General features: G+C 34.2%; 1 protein-coding gene across 3 annotated transcripts in view; it reads right to left on the bottom strand.

Annotated features, from left to right (window-relative positions):
* The window catches only part of LOC111515950 (ATP-binding cassette sub-family C member 4), a 161,206-nt gene that overhangs the window by 54,906 nt on the left and 81,473 nt on the right, over positions 1-24,827 (bottom strand). For all 3 annotated transcript variants that reach the window (XM_074176982.1, XM_074176978.1, XM_074176986.1), the window contains one exon: positions 5,993-6,332. In XM_074176982.1, the coding sequence (XP_074033083.1) occupies positions 5,993-6,332 (340 nt within the window). The remainder of the gene's footprint in view (positions 1-5,992; positions 6,333-24,827) is intronic.

Genomic DNA, 24,827 nt, shown 5'->3' with positions numbered 1-24,827 from the left:
GAAGGAGCCTTAGTTGAGCAACAGCACGGGTTTATGACCACACAACACAAATCTGCTATTATAAACCAATGAAGCAAATAACTCCCTAGAAAATAAGGTTCAACTGGACAGAATATTCATGGATTTTATCAAGGCCTTCGACAGGGTGGACCATGGTGTTTTGCTGCAAAAATTATATAGATTTGGACTCTTCCATAATATCATGAATCTTTTTAGGAGCTATCTTCAGGATCGATATTTTGTGGTTAGGCATGATGGAAATACCTCAGGCAAATTCCATGCTTCTTCAGGGGTACCCCAAGGTTCAAATTTGGGGCCCTTGTTCTTTTTGTCATTCATTAATGACTTGCCAGATGATATCAAACATCAAAATGTCTGCTTTTTGCCGATGATGTGAACATTTTTAAAGAGGTGAGATCAGTCAGAGAATGCTCCGTCCTACAGAAATATTTAAATAGTGTATTGGTTTGGAGTGTTCGATGTAAGTTAGATTTTAACCTAAAGAAATGCCAAGTTATGAAAATTACCCGCCATAAGGATCCCATTTCTTTTGACTACCGCATGAACAACGAATCGCTAAAAAGAGTGCATGAATGCAAAGACTCAGGAATGCAAATTATCATTTAACAAACATATTGAACATATAAGAAATACAGCAAATCGAGCTGTAGGATTCATTTTGAGACATACTTCTCTTTTAAGTAACATAGATTCCATAAAAGTGCTCTATTTCACGCTAGTGAGATCTAAATTCAAAATACGGTTCTGTAATTTGGAATGGAGAATACCAAACAACTTTACAAGAACTGGAAAAAATACAGGAAAAATTTCTATGGTACCTATATTATAAGAAATATCGTAGTAAACCCATTCACAACAGCATTACAATATCACAATTGAGAACTCAATTTGATATACCCTCCTTAGACTATAGGCGAAAAATCTTTGCACTAATTTTTATATATAAAATTAATATTATCAATATGAATTCCGCAGAATTATTGTCAGTATTATCAATTAATGTACCTCCCAGACCTACGCGTACTATCCTTAACTTCAAGACTCCCTTCGTGACTTTACTTCCACATCCCCCTCTTGATCATGCTCCGTCTGGCAAACTACATAAATTGCTTGCAAGATATTAATTGGAATATGTCTATCACAAAATTTAGATCTTTAGTCCGTAGACATGTTGAAAATGTATCAGTTCAGCAGTTAGTTTCTCTGTTATTTCTTATTTTATTTTTCTTGTTGTGAGTTGTAATGAGTATATATATATATATATATATATATATATATATATATATATATATATATAATATATATATATATATATAATATATATATATATATATATATATATCGCACTAGTATTTGTAAAGTGACATAAGTCAAAAACCTACATTTCTGGGAAAACAGGAAAAACTGTTAGTGAGCTTGGGGGGAAAAACAATTACATAATCAACTTATCATTTCCAAAAATAGGCGGTAGGAAAATCTGATCCAACATTGTTATTGCATAATGTCGATCCCAAGCCTTGAATATTGCGCTTTTTGAGTTGTGACAATTTTTATGTAGTTGAAATTTACAAAGGACTGGATTATTTTGAATTGTGGCACTTTTGATTTTTGTTTCTTATAAATGAGACACTTTTGTGTTTGAAATGGAATGGGATTCCTTTGTAAACTTTGAGTTGTAACATTTTAAAAATGTCACATTTCGGTCTTAATAGGCAAGATAAAAAGAAACTAATAGATAATCCTGAACAAATAGATTAGATTATGATTGAATAATTTAAAACAAAAAACCAATTTCAGTGAAAAACCAATGTAAAACAAATAGATGAAAAACAATTTTATCTATTTTTTTAGTTTTTGTTTAATTCAATGTTTTGATTTTGAATTCGTTTAAAAATTTTACCCCATCAATTGAGATGGCTAATTGAATGTATTTTTATAGAAGTGAAACGTTGCCCAAGGAAATAGATACACCATTTAACAAAAAAGATGAAAGATCTAATTAAATTGAAATTCATTTTAAGTCCATAGATTTTTCCTAGAGAAAATAAGTCAGGTAAATGAAACAACAGTACAATGCATTATAAAAAATTATATTTAATACTTATTATTAGAACGATGAACATTAAATTTAGTTAACATTAATTGAGAACATTTTTGAAATAAGAGTTGTAGTAAGATTGTGGTATTATATTTTTATTAACAAGTTCTTGTATGTCTTTCTTTTTATTTTCTGCTAATGGGATTGTCTCTTCATAAGCCTGAACCAACTGGAATGATTGAGGTTCTTGAAACGTCCCTGAATGTTTCCTTTTTCTTAAATTGCGCACATTGACCCTCTTGAAAGATACGTCTTCGTAGGAAGCTTTGTAGAAGAAGGCGAAAGGGTGCTGTTTTTCAATACGAAGAACCTTGATTTCTTGCCATTTGATTTGCGTTCTATCAGCATCCATTGTAAAATTATTACCCCATTCTTCTTGCAGGATTTTTAAGTCATAAAAACTCTCATGAGTCAACTCATTAACATGATATGGAGGGCCGTTCTTTTTTGCCATTGTAATTAAAGTTGCATACTGCTGTGGTACATAGATCGGGCAAGCCTTAAGGTGTCTGCTAACCTGTTTTTCTATTACGCTATGAACATTGTCACCCTCGTTTTGAGAGTGTCCACGTATAAGATAATTATGTGTAACACTGCGAAGTTTGGGAAACTTGTTAACTGCGTAGGAATATGCTGAAAGCACGTATTTGTTTTTTTGTTGCCCACAACAGTTATCGAAGTAGAAAACAATATCCTGTTCATCGTTGTTGGTCTTTTCTATCAACATTTTAATGTAATGCAGAATACAACTTCCGATTTCTATTGCACCACGTTTTCCTTCTGTCTCGTCCCAGAAGTAGCACTCAACATTTTTCGCATTTAGGTCGCTTATAGTGAAATTAAACCAATTAATTTTACTTTTGTAGTAGAATGATGATATTTGCCCTTTGGGTACTGGCATTATCGCCTGTAAATCGTATACAGCCATATGAGCCCCAGTCGGATTTTTTTTGTCATTATCCTTTTCCGTACGTGATAATTCCTTTTCTTTTTGGTGCATGTTATAAGCTGAAAGTAATGTCTTTTTTCTCTCTTCATCAGCATTTTTGAATGACTCGCAGAAATCGCATTGGTCCTTTTTGGGGATATAAAACGAAATGTTGTACTCGTCACGAAATATTCGATTAAACATGGCTGCATTTGTAAATGGTAAGTTTTGTTTTTGGCGATCGTCCTTGTAGTCGCGGAAAAGATCTGCCAAACTTTTTCCACTGTCGATGAACTCTCGGGTGGTTTGAGCTCTTAAGTAATGTGACTCGACTCTGGGAATGGCTTCAATAAACTGCCTCACACTATTTTTAAGTTCAGGGTCAATGGTGGGCTGCTTACCATGTTTGCCTCTCATTTCGGGCTCCAAGAACCCATTATCAGTTTTCTTAATAAGCGCTGTCCGGATTGGTCTGTCGTTAATATCAAGAGTTGATTTGAAAAACGCTTTACATACTCTAACACGAGTTTCGTTTATCTCAAAATAAAATGCAGAGTTAAGTTTTCTGTGATCCTGTGTGCTCGAGTATCGGTATTTGGGTTTTATAAAAGTTGTGTGTCGAACAATGAACTCCCTTTGGCTCTGTAAATTAGCGAGGCCCCAGTAATGATCAAAAATTTCTTGACGAATTAAATTATTTATCTTGCTACTACAAGCGAGTCTACACTTTTCTCCGCATGGTGGACGTACTTTCCTCTGAGGAAATTGCTTTTTGGATTTTGATGACGATTGGTAAGCTTTTCCGGAATTTCTTAGCAATGATGCCTGTTTGTTCATCCAATTTTCAGGCTTTCTTCCCCTTTTCCTTCCTTTTTTTGTGTCCATTTCAACTTCATTTTTATCAACATTATCTGTATCTGTAGTTTCCAAGGAACTGGATCCAACTTCGTGTCTGAACGGTCCGAGGAGCAATGGACAACGTCATGTTCGTTTGAACTTTCCGATAAACTATCAGTGGAACTGTGTGTGAAATTCTTGTCCACGTCTGAATCATCGACGTCGCTTTCGTTACTTGCACAGGCGACACGTAGTAAAAACTATTTGGTTTTATTTTTGTTAATCGCATCACGGTAGGGCAATCACGATCATAATTTGTGACAGTATAGCCTTTATCAATTTCATCAAGTGATTCGGTTGACCTTTGAAACATGGATGCAGTTGAAGTTTCAATATCAGTTAGTTGGTTATTTTCATTATTAATACTTAATAACGTTGTATCAATTATTAGGCATCCAGAGAAATCGACACTTATTTTCTCATCTTTTTATATTTGTAGCCCACAACTTTAGGATCATTTTTGATACAGAACTAGAAGGTAACCATGAAAATTTTTCATTTGCTAAATATGACCAGATCATCCGCCTGAGCCCCACTCCAGAGGGGCCGCACCGTCATCAACTATATTGATAATAGATATTAAGAAAATAGAGTCGCATCGTCATCAACTATATTGATAATAGCTATTAAAAAAAATAGAGTAACACCCAGTGAACAAATTGTTCGATGTTTCTGAGTTTATTAGTCGTTGTCTGAAAGTTTGTATATCTGATATTTCGTCTGCTACTACGCAAGACATCGTGAAGGGCGATGCGGCAAGGGTCAAAGTGATCACTTCGATTGCCGCATCATTTTTTCGTCTGCTACTGCGGCCGACATTCCACGATGTCCGCCGCAGTGATGAACCATTAATCCAACCACCATCAATCGACTGAGAGAGGAATCATCAAGACTCTATTAGACCGTGCTTTCGGGCTCTGTAATACGAAGGAAGATCTCGAAAAGGAACTAGACATCATCAAAAATGATCTTCAACGGAAATGTTACTCCAAAGCGATTGTGGAACAAACTTTGATTGAAAGACAGCAGGAGCCTCGCAAGGAAGAGAAGCCGTCACAACCAGTGCTTGCACTTCGCTACATCAGAGGATTATCGGAAAAGATAAGAAGAATTGGATCAAAGTACAACATCAGAACCTGCTTCAGATTCGGTAACACCATTGTAGCAGCCTCATGAAAACCAGGCCACCAAACGTTGACTGCAATTCCAAAAATTGCATTTACCGGATACCTTGCGTGTGCGAAGAATCATACTCCGATGAAACTGAGAGGCCATTGAAAGTTCGCATTGTCGAGCACCAGAATCACACACAGTGAGAAGAAACGAACAAATCAGGAATAGCAGAGAATGCTTAGCCCCATCAACATAATATCAGGTGGTCCCAAGCCGAGATCATACACAGAGAGGAACATTGGTTTAGGTTCAGCCAAGCTAGCGTAGAGATACGCAATATATGGAAACCTATAATGTAGCTAAAAATGGTCAACTCCCTCCAAAAGGTCATCTTCCGCTAAACAGGTGAAGCGGAAAAAGGAAAGCGGAGATAAGTGAATGTACTCGAATGACCCATATATAGTCATTTCTCGGAGGAACTAATCCAGTCATCTCCTGAAGACAACTGTGGATATCAACAATCTTGGCTTGAAACCTCTCTTTTTTTAATTTTTTAAATTTTCGTTCAATTGTTCCATTTTTACTTGTATTTCATTTCACTGTTATTTAATTTCAGGGTTTCTCAGCTTAATATAATTGTTATTTTCAGCTATTCTTTTTTAATTCTTCTTGACAATGGAAGTCCGAACTAATGAAATTCATCATGAAATATTGTCAATCACCTTCAAACAAGCAGTCTTTTTTGATTCACCTAGAGCGTTCGACTCACTATAGCAATATGATATCCTGGAAAAAACTCAAGTCATAGGAAGTTTATGGAAATTTTCTACCCTACATAATGAGTATATTTAATGAAAGAGCGATCTTTTTGTGTAAGGGCAAACAATTGAATTGATATAGAATATGTATTATAGATATTTGAATAACCAACTCACCTAACAGAGTTTGAATAAGTGAACTTTTGCCACATCCCACTGGTCCAATGATTCCAATTAAGTCGCCTACTTTAACTCTCAAACTAATATTTTGTAGTACCAAGTCAGTATTGAGTTTATCCCAAGAAACACTCACATTTTTCCAAATTATTATTTCTTTTTCGTCGTTGAGAGGAAAATGGTATTCTGTAGGTTCTTGATATTGGTATTCATCGCTGTTGAGAAAATTCTGTAGCCTCTTGATAGATACATAAACCTCAGCTAATTCCGTTATACCAGTTACAAAAACACTGGACAAATTTTTACCCAACATCTGGTAGTAAGAAAGGAAAAGGAATACCTGAAAAAATATTCAATCAGTATTATGTAATGTAATTTTGTATATTATGTTATGAAATTATGTTGTTTCCTAATTTCATGATTTGTATTACTTTCTTCTTTAATATATTTATCAAGACTATGCTCAATTAAAATACATTTCATAGTGAACAAACGATGACGTGTTGAAAAATACACATACACCTCAGATGGTATTTGAATTACTCATTTTCTCAACACAAACTTTCTCACGGGGAATATCAAGAGCTTTGAGATTCAAAAACTGACGAGAGATACTGTTTTTTTGTTGATGATGTTGAAAGCATCAATGTAAATGTAGGTGTTGATGAATTGGTAAGCATTAGGACTGTGATAGTTTTTTGACTTGAATAGATTCACTATTTTGAATGAGGTATGAATATTTTCATTTTACATGAAACGATCAAATGATAAAAATAATTCATATATAGTTATGGATTCTAGTACATTAAGAGAACTATAACCCGTCTAGCCGTCTGGCTAGATATAATAATAATAATCTTTATTGGTTTCAGAAACCTGAAAGGCATAAAACAAATCAAAAGAAATTTGAACATAGATTGGGCAAACTATACATGTACTTTGAAAAGATAAAGAGCAAAGATAGTTCACTTCGAAGATAAGAACTCCTCCATTGTATAATACGAGTTATCCAGTGAGTATGATAGGGAATGTTGTTTCTGTTTTTATATAACAGGAAACTTCCAATATATATATATATATATATATATATATATATATATATGCAGAAAAGTGGGAGTATATTCAATTTTTTAAAAAGAGGTTTGCATGATTCTCTCTGATTTTCATTTAACATTGCACATATGCATTTTTTTTGTAGGAATAGTTTTTGTGCTGAAGACGACATGCCCCATAACAAAATTTCATATGGTAGTCGGGATTGTATGTCCGAAAAATAATAATGTTTTAGTACATCTATAATAATTACTCTCCGAAGACATCTAATCTGGTAAAGCTTACTGTTCAATTTTTTCATTGTTCCACTTATGTGAGATTCCCAATCAAGTGTATCACTCATAGTTACACCTAGAAATTCAATGGTGTCGAACTTCTCTAGAGTCGTTTCCCCTAAATGAATCTCTATATAAGTTGATGGATGTAGCCGTTACTATGTGGTAGGAGATCATAATGAAAAGAGAAATGAACATTTCTATGTTTTTGACCACTTTTATTTGTAACTAACGTTACTGCATTTTCGTCCTATATGGACATTTTCAAACTTAAACAATAAATCATTGTTCAAGTGGTAAAAAACATAGAAATTTTCCATTTCTCTTTTCATCACGAATCTCTATATTTTCAGCCGTACTCTGTTGTGTGGTAAATAATAAACTGTGTCTTACTAGCATTGATATGAAGACTATTAATGGAGAACTATAGAATGATTTTTTCATAAGATCATTGAAAGCTATGTTGATTGAGATCGTGAGATTTTTGTGATACTGATATGGAGAGATCATCAGCGTATAACGTTAATTTGAAATGTGAGAGATATTTTTCAATATCTGCTATGTAGATTGAAATGTATTAAATACTCACTGCATCGAACAAATATCTCTAGAAATTGTTTGAACATGTGTGGTCACTCATTCATTCAATTTTTGCTTTTTTGGAGAACGCATAATTTTGAAATGCACTTCAACTTCACTCTTATAGAAAATCAGAAGGTCACAACTCGCGCAACTCATTTCTATACAGATCCCTCCCAAACATGATAACCCATTATTTCAAACCAGTAACTACGCTGGTTTCCCATTTCAGCTCTGTTTGTGGTTCGGAAACATTTTCGTTGGCATCTTTCCTTGCCAACTCAAAAATTCTGCAGGATTTTCATTGGAAAGGTCCGATGAATAAGGAGTCGAGGGCTTTACATTGGGTATATTTTTGATCTGAATGAGTGAATGAAGTAGTAGATGTTAGTGGCAAATTTTAAATAAAATTATATCTGGATGATCAGCACCAACAAAGTTTGTACCGTTTGTTTGAAGGTGATTGACAATGTTTCGTTGTGTATTTCATCAGTTCAGACTTCCATTGTCTAATATAATATAAATTGATTTGAAATCTCTGAGAAAAATTAAAAGATTAACCCAAAGTAACAATTTTATTAAAACAAAAAACTGAAATTACACGGAAATAACATACAAGCTATAACCAGAAAATAAAAAACTGAAATAATAATAAAAGCTGAAAATAAAGAAATATTATTAACAAAAATGAAAAATAAAAATAAAAATTAAAAGATTCCAAACCAAGTTACGTCACGACGTTTCGATTGTTAGTATCCACAATCGTCTTCGGGTGATAACTGGACTTATTTCTCCGAGATCTGACTATTCATAGGTTATTCGGGTGCTTTCACCTTTCACCTATCCCCTCTTTCCTCTTTCCGCTTCATTGGTTTTAGCGGGAGATGACCGTTTGGCGGGAGTTGGTCGTTTTTCGCTTGATAAGAGGTTTCCACATGTTACGTATCTCTACGCTAGTTTGACTGAATGCGTTGTTGGACAACATATACGCGGCTTCCTTAAATTTCCTCCTAAACCAGTGTTTCTCACCTCAGCTTCTTGTGCAGAGCTAGAGACAACAACATCATACCCAAAGGTTTTTTGCTGAAATTCTGAAATCATCCACAAAGAGGAACACTGGTTTCGGAAAAAATTCAAGGAAGCTGCGAATATGTTGTCCAACAACGCATTTAGTCAAGCTAGCGTAGAAATACGTAACATATGTAAACCTCTTATCAAGCGAAAAACGACCAACTCCCGCCAAACGGTCATCTCTCGCTAAAACCAATGAAGAAGAAAGAGGGGATAGGTGAAAGATGAAAGCACCCGAATGACCTATAAATAATATCTCGGAGGAATAAGTCCAGTTATCACCCGAAGACGATTGTGGATACTAACAATCGAAACATCGTGACGTAACTTAGTTTGGAATTTTTGAATTTAATTTTCAGCTTTAATCAATATTTAAATTTTTAATTTTTCTGGTTCTAGCTTGTATGTTATTCCCGTGTAATTTCAGTTTTTTGTTTCAATAAAATGTTACTTTCAGCTAATCTTTTTATTTTTTTCTGGGATTTCAAATCAATTCATATCATATTAGACAATGGAAGTCCGAACTGATGAAATAAAGTTTGTACCATTATACATTTTTGCTTGTCTTGCTAATGAAATGTCTCAATATGAACATGAACGAATCTGTTCAGAAATCAGTTGAGACATCAAGGTGAACCACTTTCGATGTCATACAAAACGGGCACACATATCACTTGACTGATTTGTATATTCTCAATTCACGATATTTTGTGAGAGTTCGATATGCAAAATTGATACGTGAGAAAAAGTAAAACTGAGTTACATGAAATTATGAAATTATATTTCATAAAGAAATAATTGTGAATGCTCATGTGGTAGGTAGCACCATTTATGTCAATTGGTAACTCGAACGTAGTATTGTGGAAATATTTTTTTATCAAATATATAATCTTGATTCTAACATCGACCCCGATAATTTCTTTCGGTGATGAAAGAAAACTTTTACTTAAAATTATTTGTTTCTTCACAATTCATTACATTCATGAGGATATGACTGGCATTGACAAATATTCATTAGTGTTATCATTCATTCTTCTTGTTTCAATGTAGTCAATGAATCACCACCATAGAGAATAATTTATAATGACAACTGTTTGATGTGGTAAATAAAAGGGTATATCGTAAATATTTAATTTATGAAATATTTGTGTAATTGCATACAAGATTCATATTTTCGTTTGGATTTGAATAGCTATTGAGTTTTTTCGCAACTATTTATGCCATTTTGAAAGTTTCCTAGTGGTTTAAAATTGACTTTCAAACGATTTATCAGAAATCATTTTTAAAAATTGTTAGCAAAATGTGACTTTGAATCTCTCTTTGTATGATATATTCACGAGTTTTTCCAATGACAATTGAAGCTCGCATACCGGAGTATAAAAATCCCGAATGCGATTCGAGGTCATATTGCTGGCCATTCAGAAAGAAATGTTCAAATAAAACGGTCGCCGTTTTTTTTCCCCAACCTGAGTATATGACAACTGGCGACAAGTAGAGTTACACTTCAAAATAAGTGTGAAAACCCACAAATCTAATGGATTTTTAAAATACAAATTTTGCTGAAAATTTCAAAATGCAGAATCCATCATATTATGGACAGATACGAGAATTCAGTGCTCAAGATAGTGACTGGGCAATATATAAAAGACGACTAGATAATTATTACTTGGTGAACGCTATTACGGATGATGCCTAGCAGAAAGCAATTTTACTTAATGCTCTGAATGAAGATGCATACAAGTTGATGTACAACATGTTTGCCAAGATAACCTGAAAACAAAACGTACAAGGAACTTACGGAAATATTCGATAAATATTCTAAGGTATCTGAGTCTCTTTTTGTGGCAAGATCTAAGTTTTTTGATTCATTAAAAAACCCACATGAGAGTGCAAACGAATGGGCAGCGAGAGTGAGGAATTTGGATGTGAATTGCAAATTTGAAGAAGCAGTTATAGACATGATACTGAGAAACAAGATTTATCGTTGGTTTTGATAAAGGTTCAATTCAGCCCGAATTATTCAAGGAAAACTCGACGAGAAGTTTGCCGATGTTGTTGAAACAGCAATCGCAGAAATGGCGGCAGCTGATGATTCATTTAGTCAGTATTGTACCGTCAAGATGGAGCCAGCAGTCCACCACGTAACTTCTAGAAAGTATCATCGAACTCCGATGTCCCCCAAGCAACAAACAACCAGAGTTAAAGTAGGTGAAAAATGGGAGTGTTGTGCGAGAGCGAATCATTCAACACAAAAATGCCGTTTTCTAGAATGTATGTGTAATTTTTGCAATAATAAAGGACACCTAGCTTCTGTCATAAGGGCAAAAATCAGGCAAAAATATTCGTGTACAAAATTTCATTGAAAGTGAAGCATTGTTCTCAATTTCTAACATGAAAATTGAGAAACTCTATTTATTATTGATATTTGTATAGACGACAAAATATATGCTTTTCAACTGGACACTGGAGCTAGTATTCCAGCTATTTCTGAACCGTTTCATAAAAAAAAATTTTCAACTTATAAATTGTTACCCCCAGATAAATCCTTGAATGTTTATACTGGCGAGAAAATGCTAGCTCTGGGAATATGCAAGTTAACTATTTCCTATAATGATATTGTTAAAGATCTGAAAATTTTTGTTATGAAACAGGGTGTAGGAGAACACCGAAAATAGGAGTACTATTTTCGGTAGAAATTTCATATCTCTGTATGATTTTGGATTTAATGCAAAAATTTGAAGACGTTTTTTCTCCCGGTTTCGGGGCATTCAATAATGGTACTATTTCTCTGAAATTGAAAGATCAAGACATTCCACCGAAATTCATGAAAGCACGACCCCTTTCTTTTGGAATGAGGGATAAAGTTGAAGCGGAATTAGCTAATTTGGAAAAGTTAGGTATAATCAAACCTGTTGATTATTCACCATGGGTGACACCGATCGTACCCGTGATTAAAAAATCCGGATCCGTACGAATTTGCGGTGATTTCAAAATAACCTTGAACCCCGTATTGAAGATATATCAGTTTTCACTACCACGCATTGAATATTTATTTTCAAAATTGCTAGGCGGCGTTATCTTTTCGAAAATATAACTTTCATAGGCGTATGCACACATTTTTTTAGTCGAAAAGTCCGAGGTTTTGATTAGGATTGCAACTCATAAGCGTCTTTTTCAATATCAAAGATTGCCGTATGGTATTGCATCCGCCCCTGCAAAATTTCAAAAAAAAATTTCTTTAGAACAACAGAGTGGTTGTTATACCACAACAGCTGAGAGAGCGTTTGCTTAATCAATTACATATTTCTCATAGGTGACATAAAAATGAAAAGTATCGCCAGAACATATTTTTTCTGGCCAGGAATCAATAAAGATACCGAGAACTTGGCAGAAAGTTTTGAAAATTGTTCAGGTAATAAAATTAGTTCTCCAAAAACAATTTTCAATCCGTGGACTTGGCCTGGAGAAGTATTTTCTAGAATTCATATTGATTATATGGGACCCTTCCTCAATACATTCTTTTTTATTATTTAAGGTGCTCATTCCAAATGGATAGAAGTTTTTCCAATTTTAAATATAACTTTCAACTTTACTATATCGGCATTACATGGTACATACTCGTTCTGAGTTTATTGGAAAAATTTGGTATAAAACATATTACGATTGCACCGTACATTGTTCAATCAAACGGAGCCGCGAAAAATGCTGTGAAGCATATAAAAAGCGCTTTGAAAAATTCTATGGGTAGAAATAAAAAAATTGTTTTGAATACCACATTGAGCAATTTTCTTTTTGACTACCGCAATGCTATTCATAGTACCACAGGCGTTTTTCCTTGATTATTAATGTTTGGTCGCGATCTTAGAACAAGACTCAGTACTTTGAAACTCGACATTTTGGATATAGTTCGAGAAAATGTAACAAAGCAAGAAAATCAAATTAAAAATTTTGGTGGCAGGGCGAGCGGCATTTTTGAAATAGGAGAGAAGGTATTTGTGAAAGATTATCGCAAAGCAATTAAATTTACTTGGATACCAGAGTTTGTACAAAAAATTATAGGAAAATGTACATACATTGTTGAAATTCATGGCCTTAATAAAACTTGGAAACGTCATACGAATCAAATCAGAAAAACTAAAATACAAAGTCATTTGCCAACATGGAAGTATCCACCGAGAATAACCCATCATTACTGAGCGATCAACCATGTAGTTCATCTGTTATTCCTGATATTTCTAATGATGTTGAGTAATATAATTCAATACATGTACTCAGGCCTAAGAGAATAGTAAAACCTCCAGATCGTCTTACATATGATAAGTAGTATATATATATATATATATATATATATATGTATATATATATATATATATATATATATATATATATATATATATATATATATATATATATATATATAATTATTGTAATATGATAGATTACGTTAGATATTGCATCCTTATATTGTAATTGAAAATATTTTTTTTGTAATGGTTTCAATTGGTGTCGGACAATGTGCTATATTCACAAGTTTTTCTAATGACAATAAAAACTCACATACCGGAATATAAAAACCCCGAATGCGATTCGAGGTCATATTGCTGGCCATTCAGAAATAAATGTTCAAAGAAAGCGGTCGCCGTTTCATTTTCCTCAACCTGAGTATGTGACACTTTTGTATTGCTCAACTTGATTTGGAAAGAATGAATTTTCAACCCATTCCAGAAATGTCTTCTAATTCTGGTCATTGTCACTTATTTGCAATCGTCCCATTTAGTAGATCACAAAATATTTGTTTCAGAACATTCATAGAATGTAAGGTCTGTTACAACTAATTAAATCTTTAGTGAAATATTCACTTCAGATTAATGGTAACTATTCTGTTGTTTTTGATGAAATCGATCAAGTTTTTGCAGATTTGAAATTGCTTTTGCAAGACTGGACACTGATGAAACTCTGATCATTAGCAATATTCACCCTTTTTGTAATTCTTGTGTTTTTGAGTGTGCTGAATCCGAAAATGAATTTCATTTTGTCATCACGTTCTCTGACAAGTCATCTTCTTGAAATGAAAGATGGAAAAAATCATATTTATAATTGGTAACAAACTTTTTTCATCTGAAATACAATAATTAGTAAGCACTAAACAGATTTCTTTTTCCCAGTGAGACTCCTTTTGGTACATTTTCGTTTGTAAGAAGCATATGGAAGGTCTTTCTGAAGCACCCAACACTAGTCTTCCATCATTGAGACGCTCTATTTTCCCTGGTATCTTTTTTCCATCTCCTCAATATCTTGATTAAATCGTTCACCTTGCTCATCACTCACATCTGAAGAAAATTAACTTTCGAATTCATTAGGCAACCTAAAGCTTGAGATGCTCTGAACATTCTTCTGACTGGTTTTTTGTCGCCTGGAAACTTCTCTATGATCTCTTTGAAAGCAATCCACCCTCCTCTTTGAGGATCCGTCAGGATTGTGATGAATTGTGGATCAGCTCGTCTAATATCTCTTTTCAATTTTGACTCTGAGAGGAATAGAATAGAAACTTTGATAATAAGTATTTGAAGCAATTTTCATTTCTTGGGGCTGATTTTACAAACTGCTTCACAAACCCAGCTTTATGTGAAGCGGTGGTAGAAGAACTTCATGAGGAAACGTCAGTTTCATGCCAAGGCTAAGCTTCCTCGGATTGTTGTCCGAGCAACATGCCCATGGTGATTTTCAAATCACCGCAAACTTATCAACCGTGATCTTTATATATTTTAATCTGCAAAGAATCAATTCCAGGTTCTCGTAGGTTTCCTTGAGGTGTACGGAGTGACCGACAGAAATGAAGGCCTAGAAACCGTCATTATGGAGCAGAACTGCTTGAGGATTCTTTTCAAGCATCTATTAAAATACGCCACTGTGCTGGTCACATGAGATATCAAATGTATTCATAAAACCTTCAATATTGCTACAATAAACCAACTCGTCCTCTTGGGCAATGTAGGAAGTGAACTGCTTCTCGCGATATTTAAACCGAAAGGAAGACACTTCCGGCAACTCGGCAGAGTCTATTCAAGTCTCTTACGTAATCGTTGAGCTCGCCCTGTTACCACAATTTCGGGATGCTGTTATCTTCGAATTCAAAACTTAACTTGTCATCGGTTTCAGGTACAACACCATCTTCGTTAGAACTTAGATTCTCTATTGATATAGCAGGGACCTTGGGCACTGGTATTTCGTTCTCATGAGGGATAGGACGAATAGCTGATTGCAGATTAGGGAATGAAGTTGACTGCTTCCGTTTTGAATTTTACCCTTTTACATTACTTGAACAAAAGTAAAAATCATCACTATGGTTCTTTTGATCTCGCCATACCACAGAAATCACATATCGAAAAGCTTTTTTCTGTCCGTAATATTATGATGTTGTTTCAGTACCACATGTACTCAAAACTACAAAATAATTCGGAAGGTCCTAGGTGGCAGTCATCACACCACTATCCTCACTATAAGATGAAAAAAAATCAAATCGTTGAGTTTGGCGTAACCTGAGTAAATATGTTAATACTACGACCAACGATTTTATTATTTTTTCATCTGATCATTACCGATGACTGCTATCTAGGAGAGATAGTTTTCAGTGCATTATCTACATTATTATCTTTTTTTTTCAAATAATCCGTTTAACATTGAAAATTATTTTTACTTTTTTCATTCTCATGTTTTCAGTTTCTGATTTTGTTAGTCAATTAATCTCATTCTGTTTAGGCACTAGATTTCAGTGCCGTATCACAAGGTAATGTGTAATTCGCTATTTTGTAGCAAGGGCCATCTTGAACTTGCATCTTTTTCAAAGTTTGCCACTATTCTACTAGTCAAGCCCTATCATTTAATACCCATATTGAGATAGTTGTGAAATATGTAATCCGCCATTTTGTAGCTGCGGCCATCTTGAATTTGCATTTTTTCAAAGTGTATCACTATTCTAGCAGTCAAGTCCTGTCATTTGATACCTATTTTGAGATAGTTGTGAATCAATATATGATCCGCTATTTTGTAGCTGCGGCCGTCTTGGATTTACAATGATACAGAATTTATGGAATTGTCTCTTCATTAAAACTAAATGTGGGAACCAAATATTAAATCGATCTGTCAACAGGAAGGGTGTCAAACTTTAATTACTAAATTGGCAGTTTATTAATGACAAGAAATCTCATGGTTGTTTGCCATCTACAATGTATTATGAAAATTCTATTGCAACAAATAAGGAACAAATTGCAGAATTTTTTGCTGAATATTTCTTAACAGTGTACGACAATTCTCATGGTGAGTTTGACGATCACCCTTGTTTGAATATTAACTCATATATTTCTAATCCCAGTTCAGCTCAGCTCCGATGATCTCAGAAAATTTCAAAAATTCCCCCCAAACTCAGTTCAGGTCCTGACGGAATTACAAATATTTTTCTAAAAACTTGTATATGTATACTCCATTACTCATCCTCTGTACCTTCTTTTCAAGAATTCCTTAGATCAGGAAGTTTATCAAAATTATTGGAAACACAGCTTTATTATTCCAATTTTCAAATCGGGTGACAAGGAAAATATACAAAATTATCGAAGTGTATGCAGCCAGTCATCTATTCCAAAATTACTTGACAGTATAATTTCAGATCAACTTAACTTTTCATGTAGGGAAATATTGATCAATAACCAACATGGCTTTTCTCGAAATAAGTCGACTGTTTCCAATCTTCTCATCTACGAGCAAAAAATATTAAATGTTTTGGAGGGTAGAGGCCAGATGGATGTCATATACACTGACTCTTTCAAGGCTTTTGACAGAATAAATCACAATATTCTGTTGAAGAAGATCTAAAATTTTGGTTTCACAGAACATTTCGTAAATTGGTTTGGTAGTTTTTTGGTTGGTCGTTCACAACAGGTTGAAATTGGAGGATGCAAATCGAGTGATATATTAGTAATATGTGGAGTGCCACAAAGATCACATTGTTCACCCTTGTTATTCAATATTTTTGTGAATGGCATAGGATGCTGTTAGAGAACAGTGAATTTTTAATGTTTGCGGATGACCTGAAGCTTTTCAGACCGATAAAATCATACAATGACCAAATTCTCCTTCAAGATGATCTAGATAAAGTTAAAGAATGGTGTGTTATAAATAACATTTCTTGATGTAAATAAATGCCATTTTATTACTTTCTCAAAAGTTGGTAGGAAATTCGATACATCATACAACATAAATGATTAGCACTTAGAATATACTTCCTCTATAAAAGATTTGGGGGTCATTTTTGACGAACAACTCAAATTTGTAAACCATATAAACCAAGTGAGTGTAAAATCATCCAAAACACTGGGTATTATTTTACGTCATTGTTCAGGATTTTCCATTGGAGCATTAAAAAGGATTTATTTAGCTCTAGTGATGTCTAAGTTAGAATATGCATGTATCATTTGGTCTCCATTTTACAATGTGCACTGTGTGTCTCTAGAAAGAGTGCAAAATAAATTTCTGAGATTTTGTTCTTTCAAGTTGGGTCTTCAAATACAGTACCATGACTATTCGAGTATATTAAAAGAAATGGGGCTTAAACTATTGCAAACCAGAAGAATTCATGCAGATCTATGCTGTTATTCAAGCTGCTCAATGGACTAATAACTTGTCCTGAATGACTTGAATCTGTCAACATTCATGTTCCAAACAGGAATATTAGACACAGCCATTTATTTAATATACCCTTCCTTCATACAAATTATGGCAAACATACACCTTTGTAAAAATCCATAAAGTTAGTAGATGACGAAACCATCAGTATTTTTGGTGTCTCTTATGGTCGTTTCAAACAATCATTGAATAATTTAAGTTGGTAATTGTTCACATAACTTAGTAACAAGTTTAATTTTGATTCTATATCCTAAAGTATTTTATGATGTTATATAGTTGTGTGCTGCAGAAACATTCCGTAGCGTATTAGTATTTTACATTTTTATATTGTTCTTTTTTTCTGTGAAATTTGTACACTGTGATGGGGTTTATTCCGTATAAATAAAATAAATAAATAAATGAATATTTGGCGGTCCGAGGTTCGAGCTTTCGCGGTCTGCAAACGGACCGTTGTTCTATACTTAACAGCATTTCTTGATTTCCGTAGAATTTGAAGGAAATTGTGAGGTCATTTTCATGTGGAGGATAGGGAAATATCCTCAGATTGGGGAATAATTGATGTTTCATAAGAGGTGTGTGTAGAGACAAGAGACACGTGTGACTAATCGATGCAGAGGAAGATGGGGATGGTATCGAGGTGATACGTTGCCAGCGCAAGCATGGCTGGTTCGGTGTTGCCGGTTGTGAAATAAAGTGTTGTTTATGGGGCGATGTAGCATTTGAAACGTTGCCGGTTTCAAAATTAGGTATGATAAAAATTGTATGAAAATGAGACGACGACGACTAGGAGAAAATAAAGTTTTAACTCGCGATCTCTCAATGTATACAATGTGTTTCAAAATACATCAAGAAAAAACATGGCGTCAATGTGTACAAAGTGTGGCAAAATACATCATTTGAGAAAGAAAAAACATGTCGGTTCAACAGGAGCGTAGCGTTCCAACGTGCAATCCAATGTTGTTGCGTTATGAACAACTACGAGTGTAATCCAATTGCAGAAGTTCGAATGAAAACGCAGAATTTATTGACAAAAAGAATTGAAAAATCATCGTACATATACATACGATATCTTTGGATTCCTTGTGGTGGAAAAGTTTCGAATCCGTCAAAAACAGATCACTTCCGGTTTTCACTTCTGGTCATCCGATTTCGATGATTTTGACATCAATGGATTCGTTTAGATGTCAAGAAACATAATTATTCATATTCCGAAGCCAAACAGGCCTCACAACTAATTTTCCTCATACTAGTCGCAACGGGTCGCAACGGGTACTCAGTTCAAATGATTTCATTTGTACGAAAAATATAATATCGAGCGCCTAATGTGAAATAACACAGAAAAAATTGCTACTTCGAAGGAAACCATTAAAAAAACTTCGGATCGTCATGCAAAGCACGTCGAAAGAAAGGAGAAGAAATTCAGAATTCATCGACGAAGAGAAAACAACAACATGTTAGAAGGGCACTAAGCCACATCATCGTTAATAATAGTTGGATCTTCACGTGCAGTATGTCTAATGGAAGGAAAAGAAAAGCAGAATTCAGCGACAGATAAAAATAAGATGGCGCATATCTTGTAGCATATCAAATGAAAGGGAAACGAATACAGAATTCATCGACGAAGAAAAAACTGAAGACGATGCTAAGAGGGCACGAAGTTGTATCTTCATTAATGATAGTCGCGTTATCACATGTAGCATATCGAATGAAAAGAAAAAGGAGACATGAATCAATATCAATGCTGACTTACTGAATCGACATCCGGCAATACGCCTTAAAATTAAAAACGAAGACTCTTGATTTCCTTTGTACCGTCAACGAGTGCAGTATCAGTTCACAGTCATCTCAATAACATCATCCAAAATCATCTAAGCAACATTTTCAGAACGAGTTTCAAATCTTAACAGTTTCCATTATGTGGTATCATTACTTCAAAATATCGACTTCAGAAAACGTTTGCGTTTGATTTATCAATTTATCACTTTTGGAAACTGAGTTTCATCAAAGTGGATTTATTTATTTCTCTGACTTTGTAATTCAACTATTCATCAGACGTTTTCCATCATTAATCATATGTTTGAATCTTCAGACCAAACTCTGCGAGATTCAAAACATAACTTACGACATCTTTCACATTTTTTCACGTTCTTTGATAATAGAGGTGAGTGTTTTCAACTATAAAAATTTTATATCAGTGTTTCACGTACCTGTCGCAGTAGCAGACGAAAAGTTCGGTACTACAAGTCCAATTCAAAATTATGAAATGACTTTTTCAAATCAGAATTTTATCAATTATAGTATTTTGTTGAAACAGTGCGATAGTTAAACGACACCGAGTTACTATCACAAGAATTCTATAACACATAACAAATGAGAAATATGCTCACGTACAAAATATTTGGGAGTCATTCAAAATTACATCATAATAGTAATCGTGATATTCAAGTGATATTTGAATTCTCCATAATACTAGGTATAATAATCCCATAGTAATGTCGTCGGTCCAATGCCAAAGCCACGAATGTGCATAATTGATGTTTTGAGAAAAACGCATTTTAAATATTGACGATATTGCTAAAAATATAGATTTCATTTTGTGGCACTTAACCACTATTGACAGGTTCACTTTTGCAAAACAAAAAATAATGTCAGTTGAAAATTTTAAATTTTTGTAATATTTTTCAAAAAAATGCACATTCGTTGTTTCGGTTTTGCAAAATTTACGACATATTATGTTTCGTTAAAACAAATAAAACCCATAATATTAGGAAAATCAACAATAGTTTTATTAAAAACAGCGTTTTGAACATCTAAACAAAAGAAACAAACATAAAATTCCTTTACAGAAAAAACTTAAATAAAACATAATCGTTCGTCGCGAACTGAACAAAAACTAACATAAAATTTCTCTATAAAAAAATAAATGAAACATCAACATTTCGTATTCGTCAGTATCGGAGTAAACAAAATAAAAAACAACAATAAAATCCTAAAAAATTAACGTTTAGTCTTCGTCAGTATTGGACTCTTCACCAATGTCTGGTTCCGGCAAATTGTCCCTTACCTTGGGATTTGTTTTTAGAGACCTGTAAAAATCATGGTACGCTTTCGGTATTCTTAAATCCTTACACATTTTATCCAGGTCTTTCCATTTTGCCTCGCTGATGGGCAAGTCATTTTGATAGGCCTTTTTTAAGTGGACTTGTTTTTGACGGCCTCTGTTTTTTTTTTGCAGTTCACTTCAATATAAACATCGGTAAAGTCTGTTTTGTAAAGAACTTTTATGCAATTATTCTCTGTAATATACCGAAGGCAGCAAATTTTTCTCCAGGGAATGTTATTGAAATCAAGGAAATTAATATTATTTGAAAATCCTTTGAAATCTAAAAATTCATCAAACGTGAAAAACTTTACAGTAAAAGGACATGGTGTGATACGTGCATCTCTTCTAAGTTGCGCCCACCCCTCAGGGGTATAAACGGGTACATATCTTGCCTTCTTCTCTATTTTCGAGTGAATGGAGTCACATTCCATTTCAGTGTGCCCTGTTTCGAAAAACCGATGATCAATTACTTTCAATGATGGATGTTCCGTCAGAAGTTGGATGCACATGGCTGCAAATATTGAATTTTTTTGCTGGCCTCCACAGCCGTCAGACATCATATGCACTGCTTCGATCTCAGAATGGCTCATAATATAATCATAAACACAGGATGAAATTTCGTTAGCCCCTATTTTTCCCTTTGTTTCGTCCCACAAGTAGCACATAACATTTTGGTTTCCTAAATTATAGATTGTGAAATTATACACCGCTAGTTTCCTTAAATAAAATATTTGTCCAGCGCATCCTTTGGGAGTTGTTAACACTGCCTGCAAATCAAAACTAAAAGCCAAGACCTTGGGATTCTCTTTTGCTATTAACTTGTCCACATCGCGGGCTTGTCTAGCTTCATTTTTTCTATTGGAATGTTTTTGATACGTTTCGTCTTCTACTCTTTTCTCTTCTTCAGACATACTTTTGTATGCCAAACATTTCTTACATTGATATTTTTTTGGCTTAAAGAAGCCTAAGTTGTATTCGAAAAATATCTGGCAATATTCCTCAAATGTAACAATTTTCACATTTTCAGTGCTGCACAACTCTTTGTACATCCTGTACATAATTGATACATTAAGAGATGGGTCAAGGTACTTCTTTTCACTAGATTGACGACAATAATGCGATTCTACCGCTGGAAAGGATAGAATCTGGTTTCGTATAAATGTTTCAACATTCTGTGGTAATTTGTTTGATGGTTGATGTTTCCCGCGTTTATCTGGTTCTAAAGCTCCATTGGAAGAGTGCTTGTTTGCGGCACTTCGCATAAAGGCGTCTGTCACATTTAATGTGGCCATAAAAAATGCTCTACACACTGTAAGTTTATTTCCATCAACCGTAAGACTATACACACAGGTGTAGTTTTTCCTGGAATTTTCGATACCTCTTGTCGTCCGTTTCTTTGTTTTTTTTTTCAATGTGATTATACAAAAATTGACGTTGATCGTCAATGCAGCTCGAATTGCGAAAATCATTATAAACCCTTATTCAGTTTGGCTCGGTAACTGAAACTGCACATTTATGTTTTAGTTTATTGAGACAAGGTACCGGCAAAAGAGGACGTGAAGGTTTCTCGATTCCCCTATGACTAATGTAAGACTCACCTATGAGCCTTTTAACCTTCCTTACATTTTTCTTCCATAATTTCTCGTTTTTTTTTTTTTGTAGATACCTTTTCACGGTCAGGAAAATCCTCAACATCACTTTCCCATGAGCTCTCATTTTCTATATCTGACGAATCTGAAGGTTCATAGAGATCCGAAGAAGATCTAGAAACATACGAGTAATCTTCTTCCAGTGTTCCTGGTAAAGCTGGAGGCAGATCATCAGGTTGGACAACCAGGCGAGATGTTGACGGGTACTGATTTAATTCACTGCATTGTTGCTATGTATCTGGATGCTCGATGGTGTTTGTTGAGGACAGTTCGTTACGCATAGTATCATCTGAAAACAGAAAAAGAAAATACTAAGAAACATAACCTAAAAGCTTGTTACAAAAAGTGAAGATTTTCGACTATAAATCCTATTATTTTCTCTTTATTCAACAATTGATATTTTCTTACCTTGAGCTTGTAATTTTTGGCAATTTCTCATTATTCTTGCTATTCGGGAACTCATATTTTACCTAGATCACTATAATCACGAATATCTTACAGCACAATTGTTTACACTGCCAAAATAAGGAATGTGGCACATTCGTGAATTTGGATCTAAATGGTAAAATAATTTGCAACGGCAAAAACACAAACGTGGTACATCCGTGTTTTCGTTATGGAAGCAAATCTCCAACTGACGCTTTCGTGGAATACGTCCCAACTAGAAGAGAGAGAGGGGATGAGCAAATACTTTCGCGCTTTTGGCATTGCTACTATGAATTAAATTCCGAAATTTTGCTGCACATAGGTGAAAATGTGCAAATTGGCACATTCGTGACTTTGGCATTGGACCGACGATGTGTCATTTGAATCAGCCAATAGAATACGTTTGTCATCAAATTGACTCAATCCAAGGTTGTGAGGCCCTTCTGGCTTCCGAAAATGATCAATAGCGATCACCATAAATAATTCAAATGAATCATATATTTTAGTATACAATGTTTTTTTTCATTATTGAATTTCATCACCGGTTTACTTTTGAATGAAACGTAAAGATATGTCAAAGGTGAATCATCAAATTTCCATATTTTTTTCTCAAGATCTATATAACTCAACATATGCTTCTCATCACACGAAAACGACAATGACGATGAAACGATAACGAATAAACGCACGTTTCCCATTTGAAACGCTACGCTCCCGTTGAACCGACATGTCTTTTTTCTTGAATGATGTATTTTGAGACTCCCTGTACCCATTAAGGAATCGTACGTTGAAACATTACAGCCTCGAATGGAGCAGTGTTTCATGTTTGCTGCTATAATCTTCACACAATAATTAGAACAATCGGGACTGTAGTCATTGTGATATGATAAAATTAATTATAATGTATGAAGGCTATTTTCTGGGTTTTCTGGCCATATACTGCAGGTTTTCATGCCTAACGTTTCGTCTATTTCTGCGGGAGACATTTTCAAAGGCGATGTGGTAGCGGTCACTATACCTGAGCTGGTGCTCTGGTTCTTGTTGCATCTGTCGCATTGACTTCCATTTGCGTATTGGATGCTCTATTTAGATCGTTCTCAATTATATTCACCTGTTCATGTTCGTGTACCTCCAAGGACAGGTAGTCAGCTTTTGATATTTTTTGGCTGATACAAATATTTAGTTTATTCTTCCTCTTGAAGATGATCACTTGGTGACTGAAACACGTGTCGATGTGTTAAAAATAACGATTTGGTGTTGCGAATAAACTCTAGAAATAGTCAAATATTTAAATTTATTATGAGTCCTCATCGATAAATTGGCATTTTTGAATGAAGGAAACTGCATCAATTGTTATTCCATGTCTTGTAGTAGGCTTATTTCGATTATTATTCATTTGTAGTTCTATCATTCAAAAATGGTTTAACAAATCGAAACCGGTCGTAACAAGTGAAAATTAGACAAAAGTTATTTTCTTTATCCTATATTCAGGTTGGAATATATTGTTTTTCATAAACGACTTCAGCAATCAATTGTTTGACCGGAGATATTACTCGTTGTAATCGATAGTACAGTTGATTCACTCGCAGTATTCCAAAATCTCATTGCATCACGTCTTCGTTGAGAAAGATTTGATCTTGCCCGCGGTATTGTAAATAACACTTTTATTGACATTCGTGACTCTGCTTCTATTATGACATAAGAATTATTCATGCTTAAATAAATACAAATGTCATTTCCAGAATTGTCTTTGCACCCATTAGGTATGACTATTATAGTAACCTCACAAACTGAATGTCGTCAATTTGTTCATTTTTTTTTTTAATTTTCAAAAGTTTCAATTGCTTTTCCACTATTTTAAGGAAAAATAAATCGAAGGAATGAAGAATCTGTCTAGACGTTCTCATTATAAATGGTGTGACAAAATATTTTGCTACTTTGATTCGTCCATTAGATTTTTACACATCGCGATAACAATTTGCATTGGACTATCATAATAT

The sequence above is a fragment of the Leptinotarsa decemlineata genome, unplaced genomic scaffold (genome assembly GCF_025532065.1).
Source record: "Leptinotarsa decemlineata unplaced genomic scaffold, Ldec_3_MD MMD2_P_RNA_scaffold_14, whole genome shotgun sequence".
In the NCBI taxonomy this organism is placed as follows: domain Eukaryota; kingdom Metazoa; phylum Arthropoda; class Insecta; order Coleoptera; family Chrysomelidae; genus Leptinotarsa; species Leptinotarsa decemlineata.
Note: the sequence above shows the minus strand (reverse complement) of the source record. Positions and strands in the feature narration are given on the sequence as shown.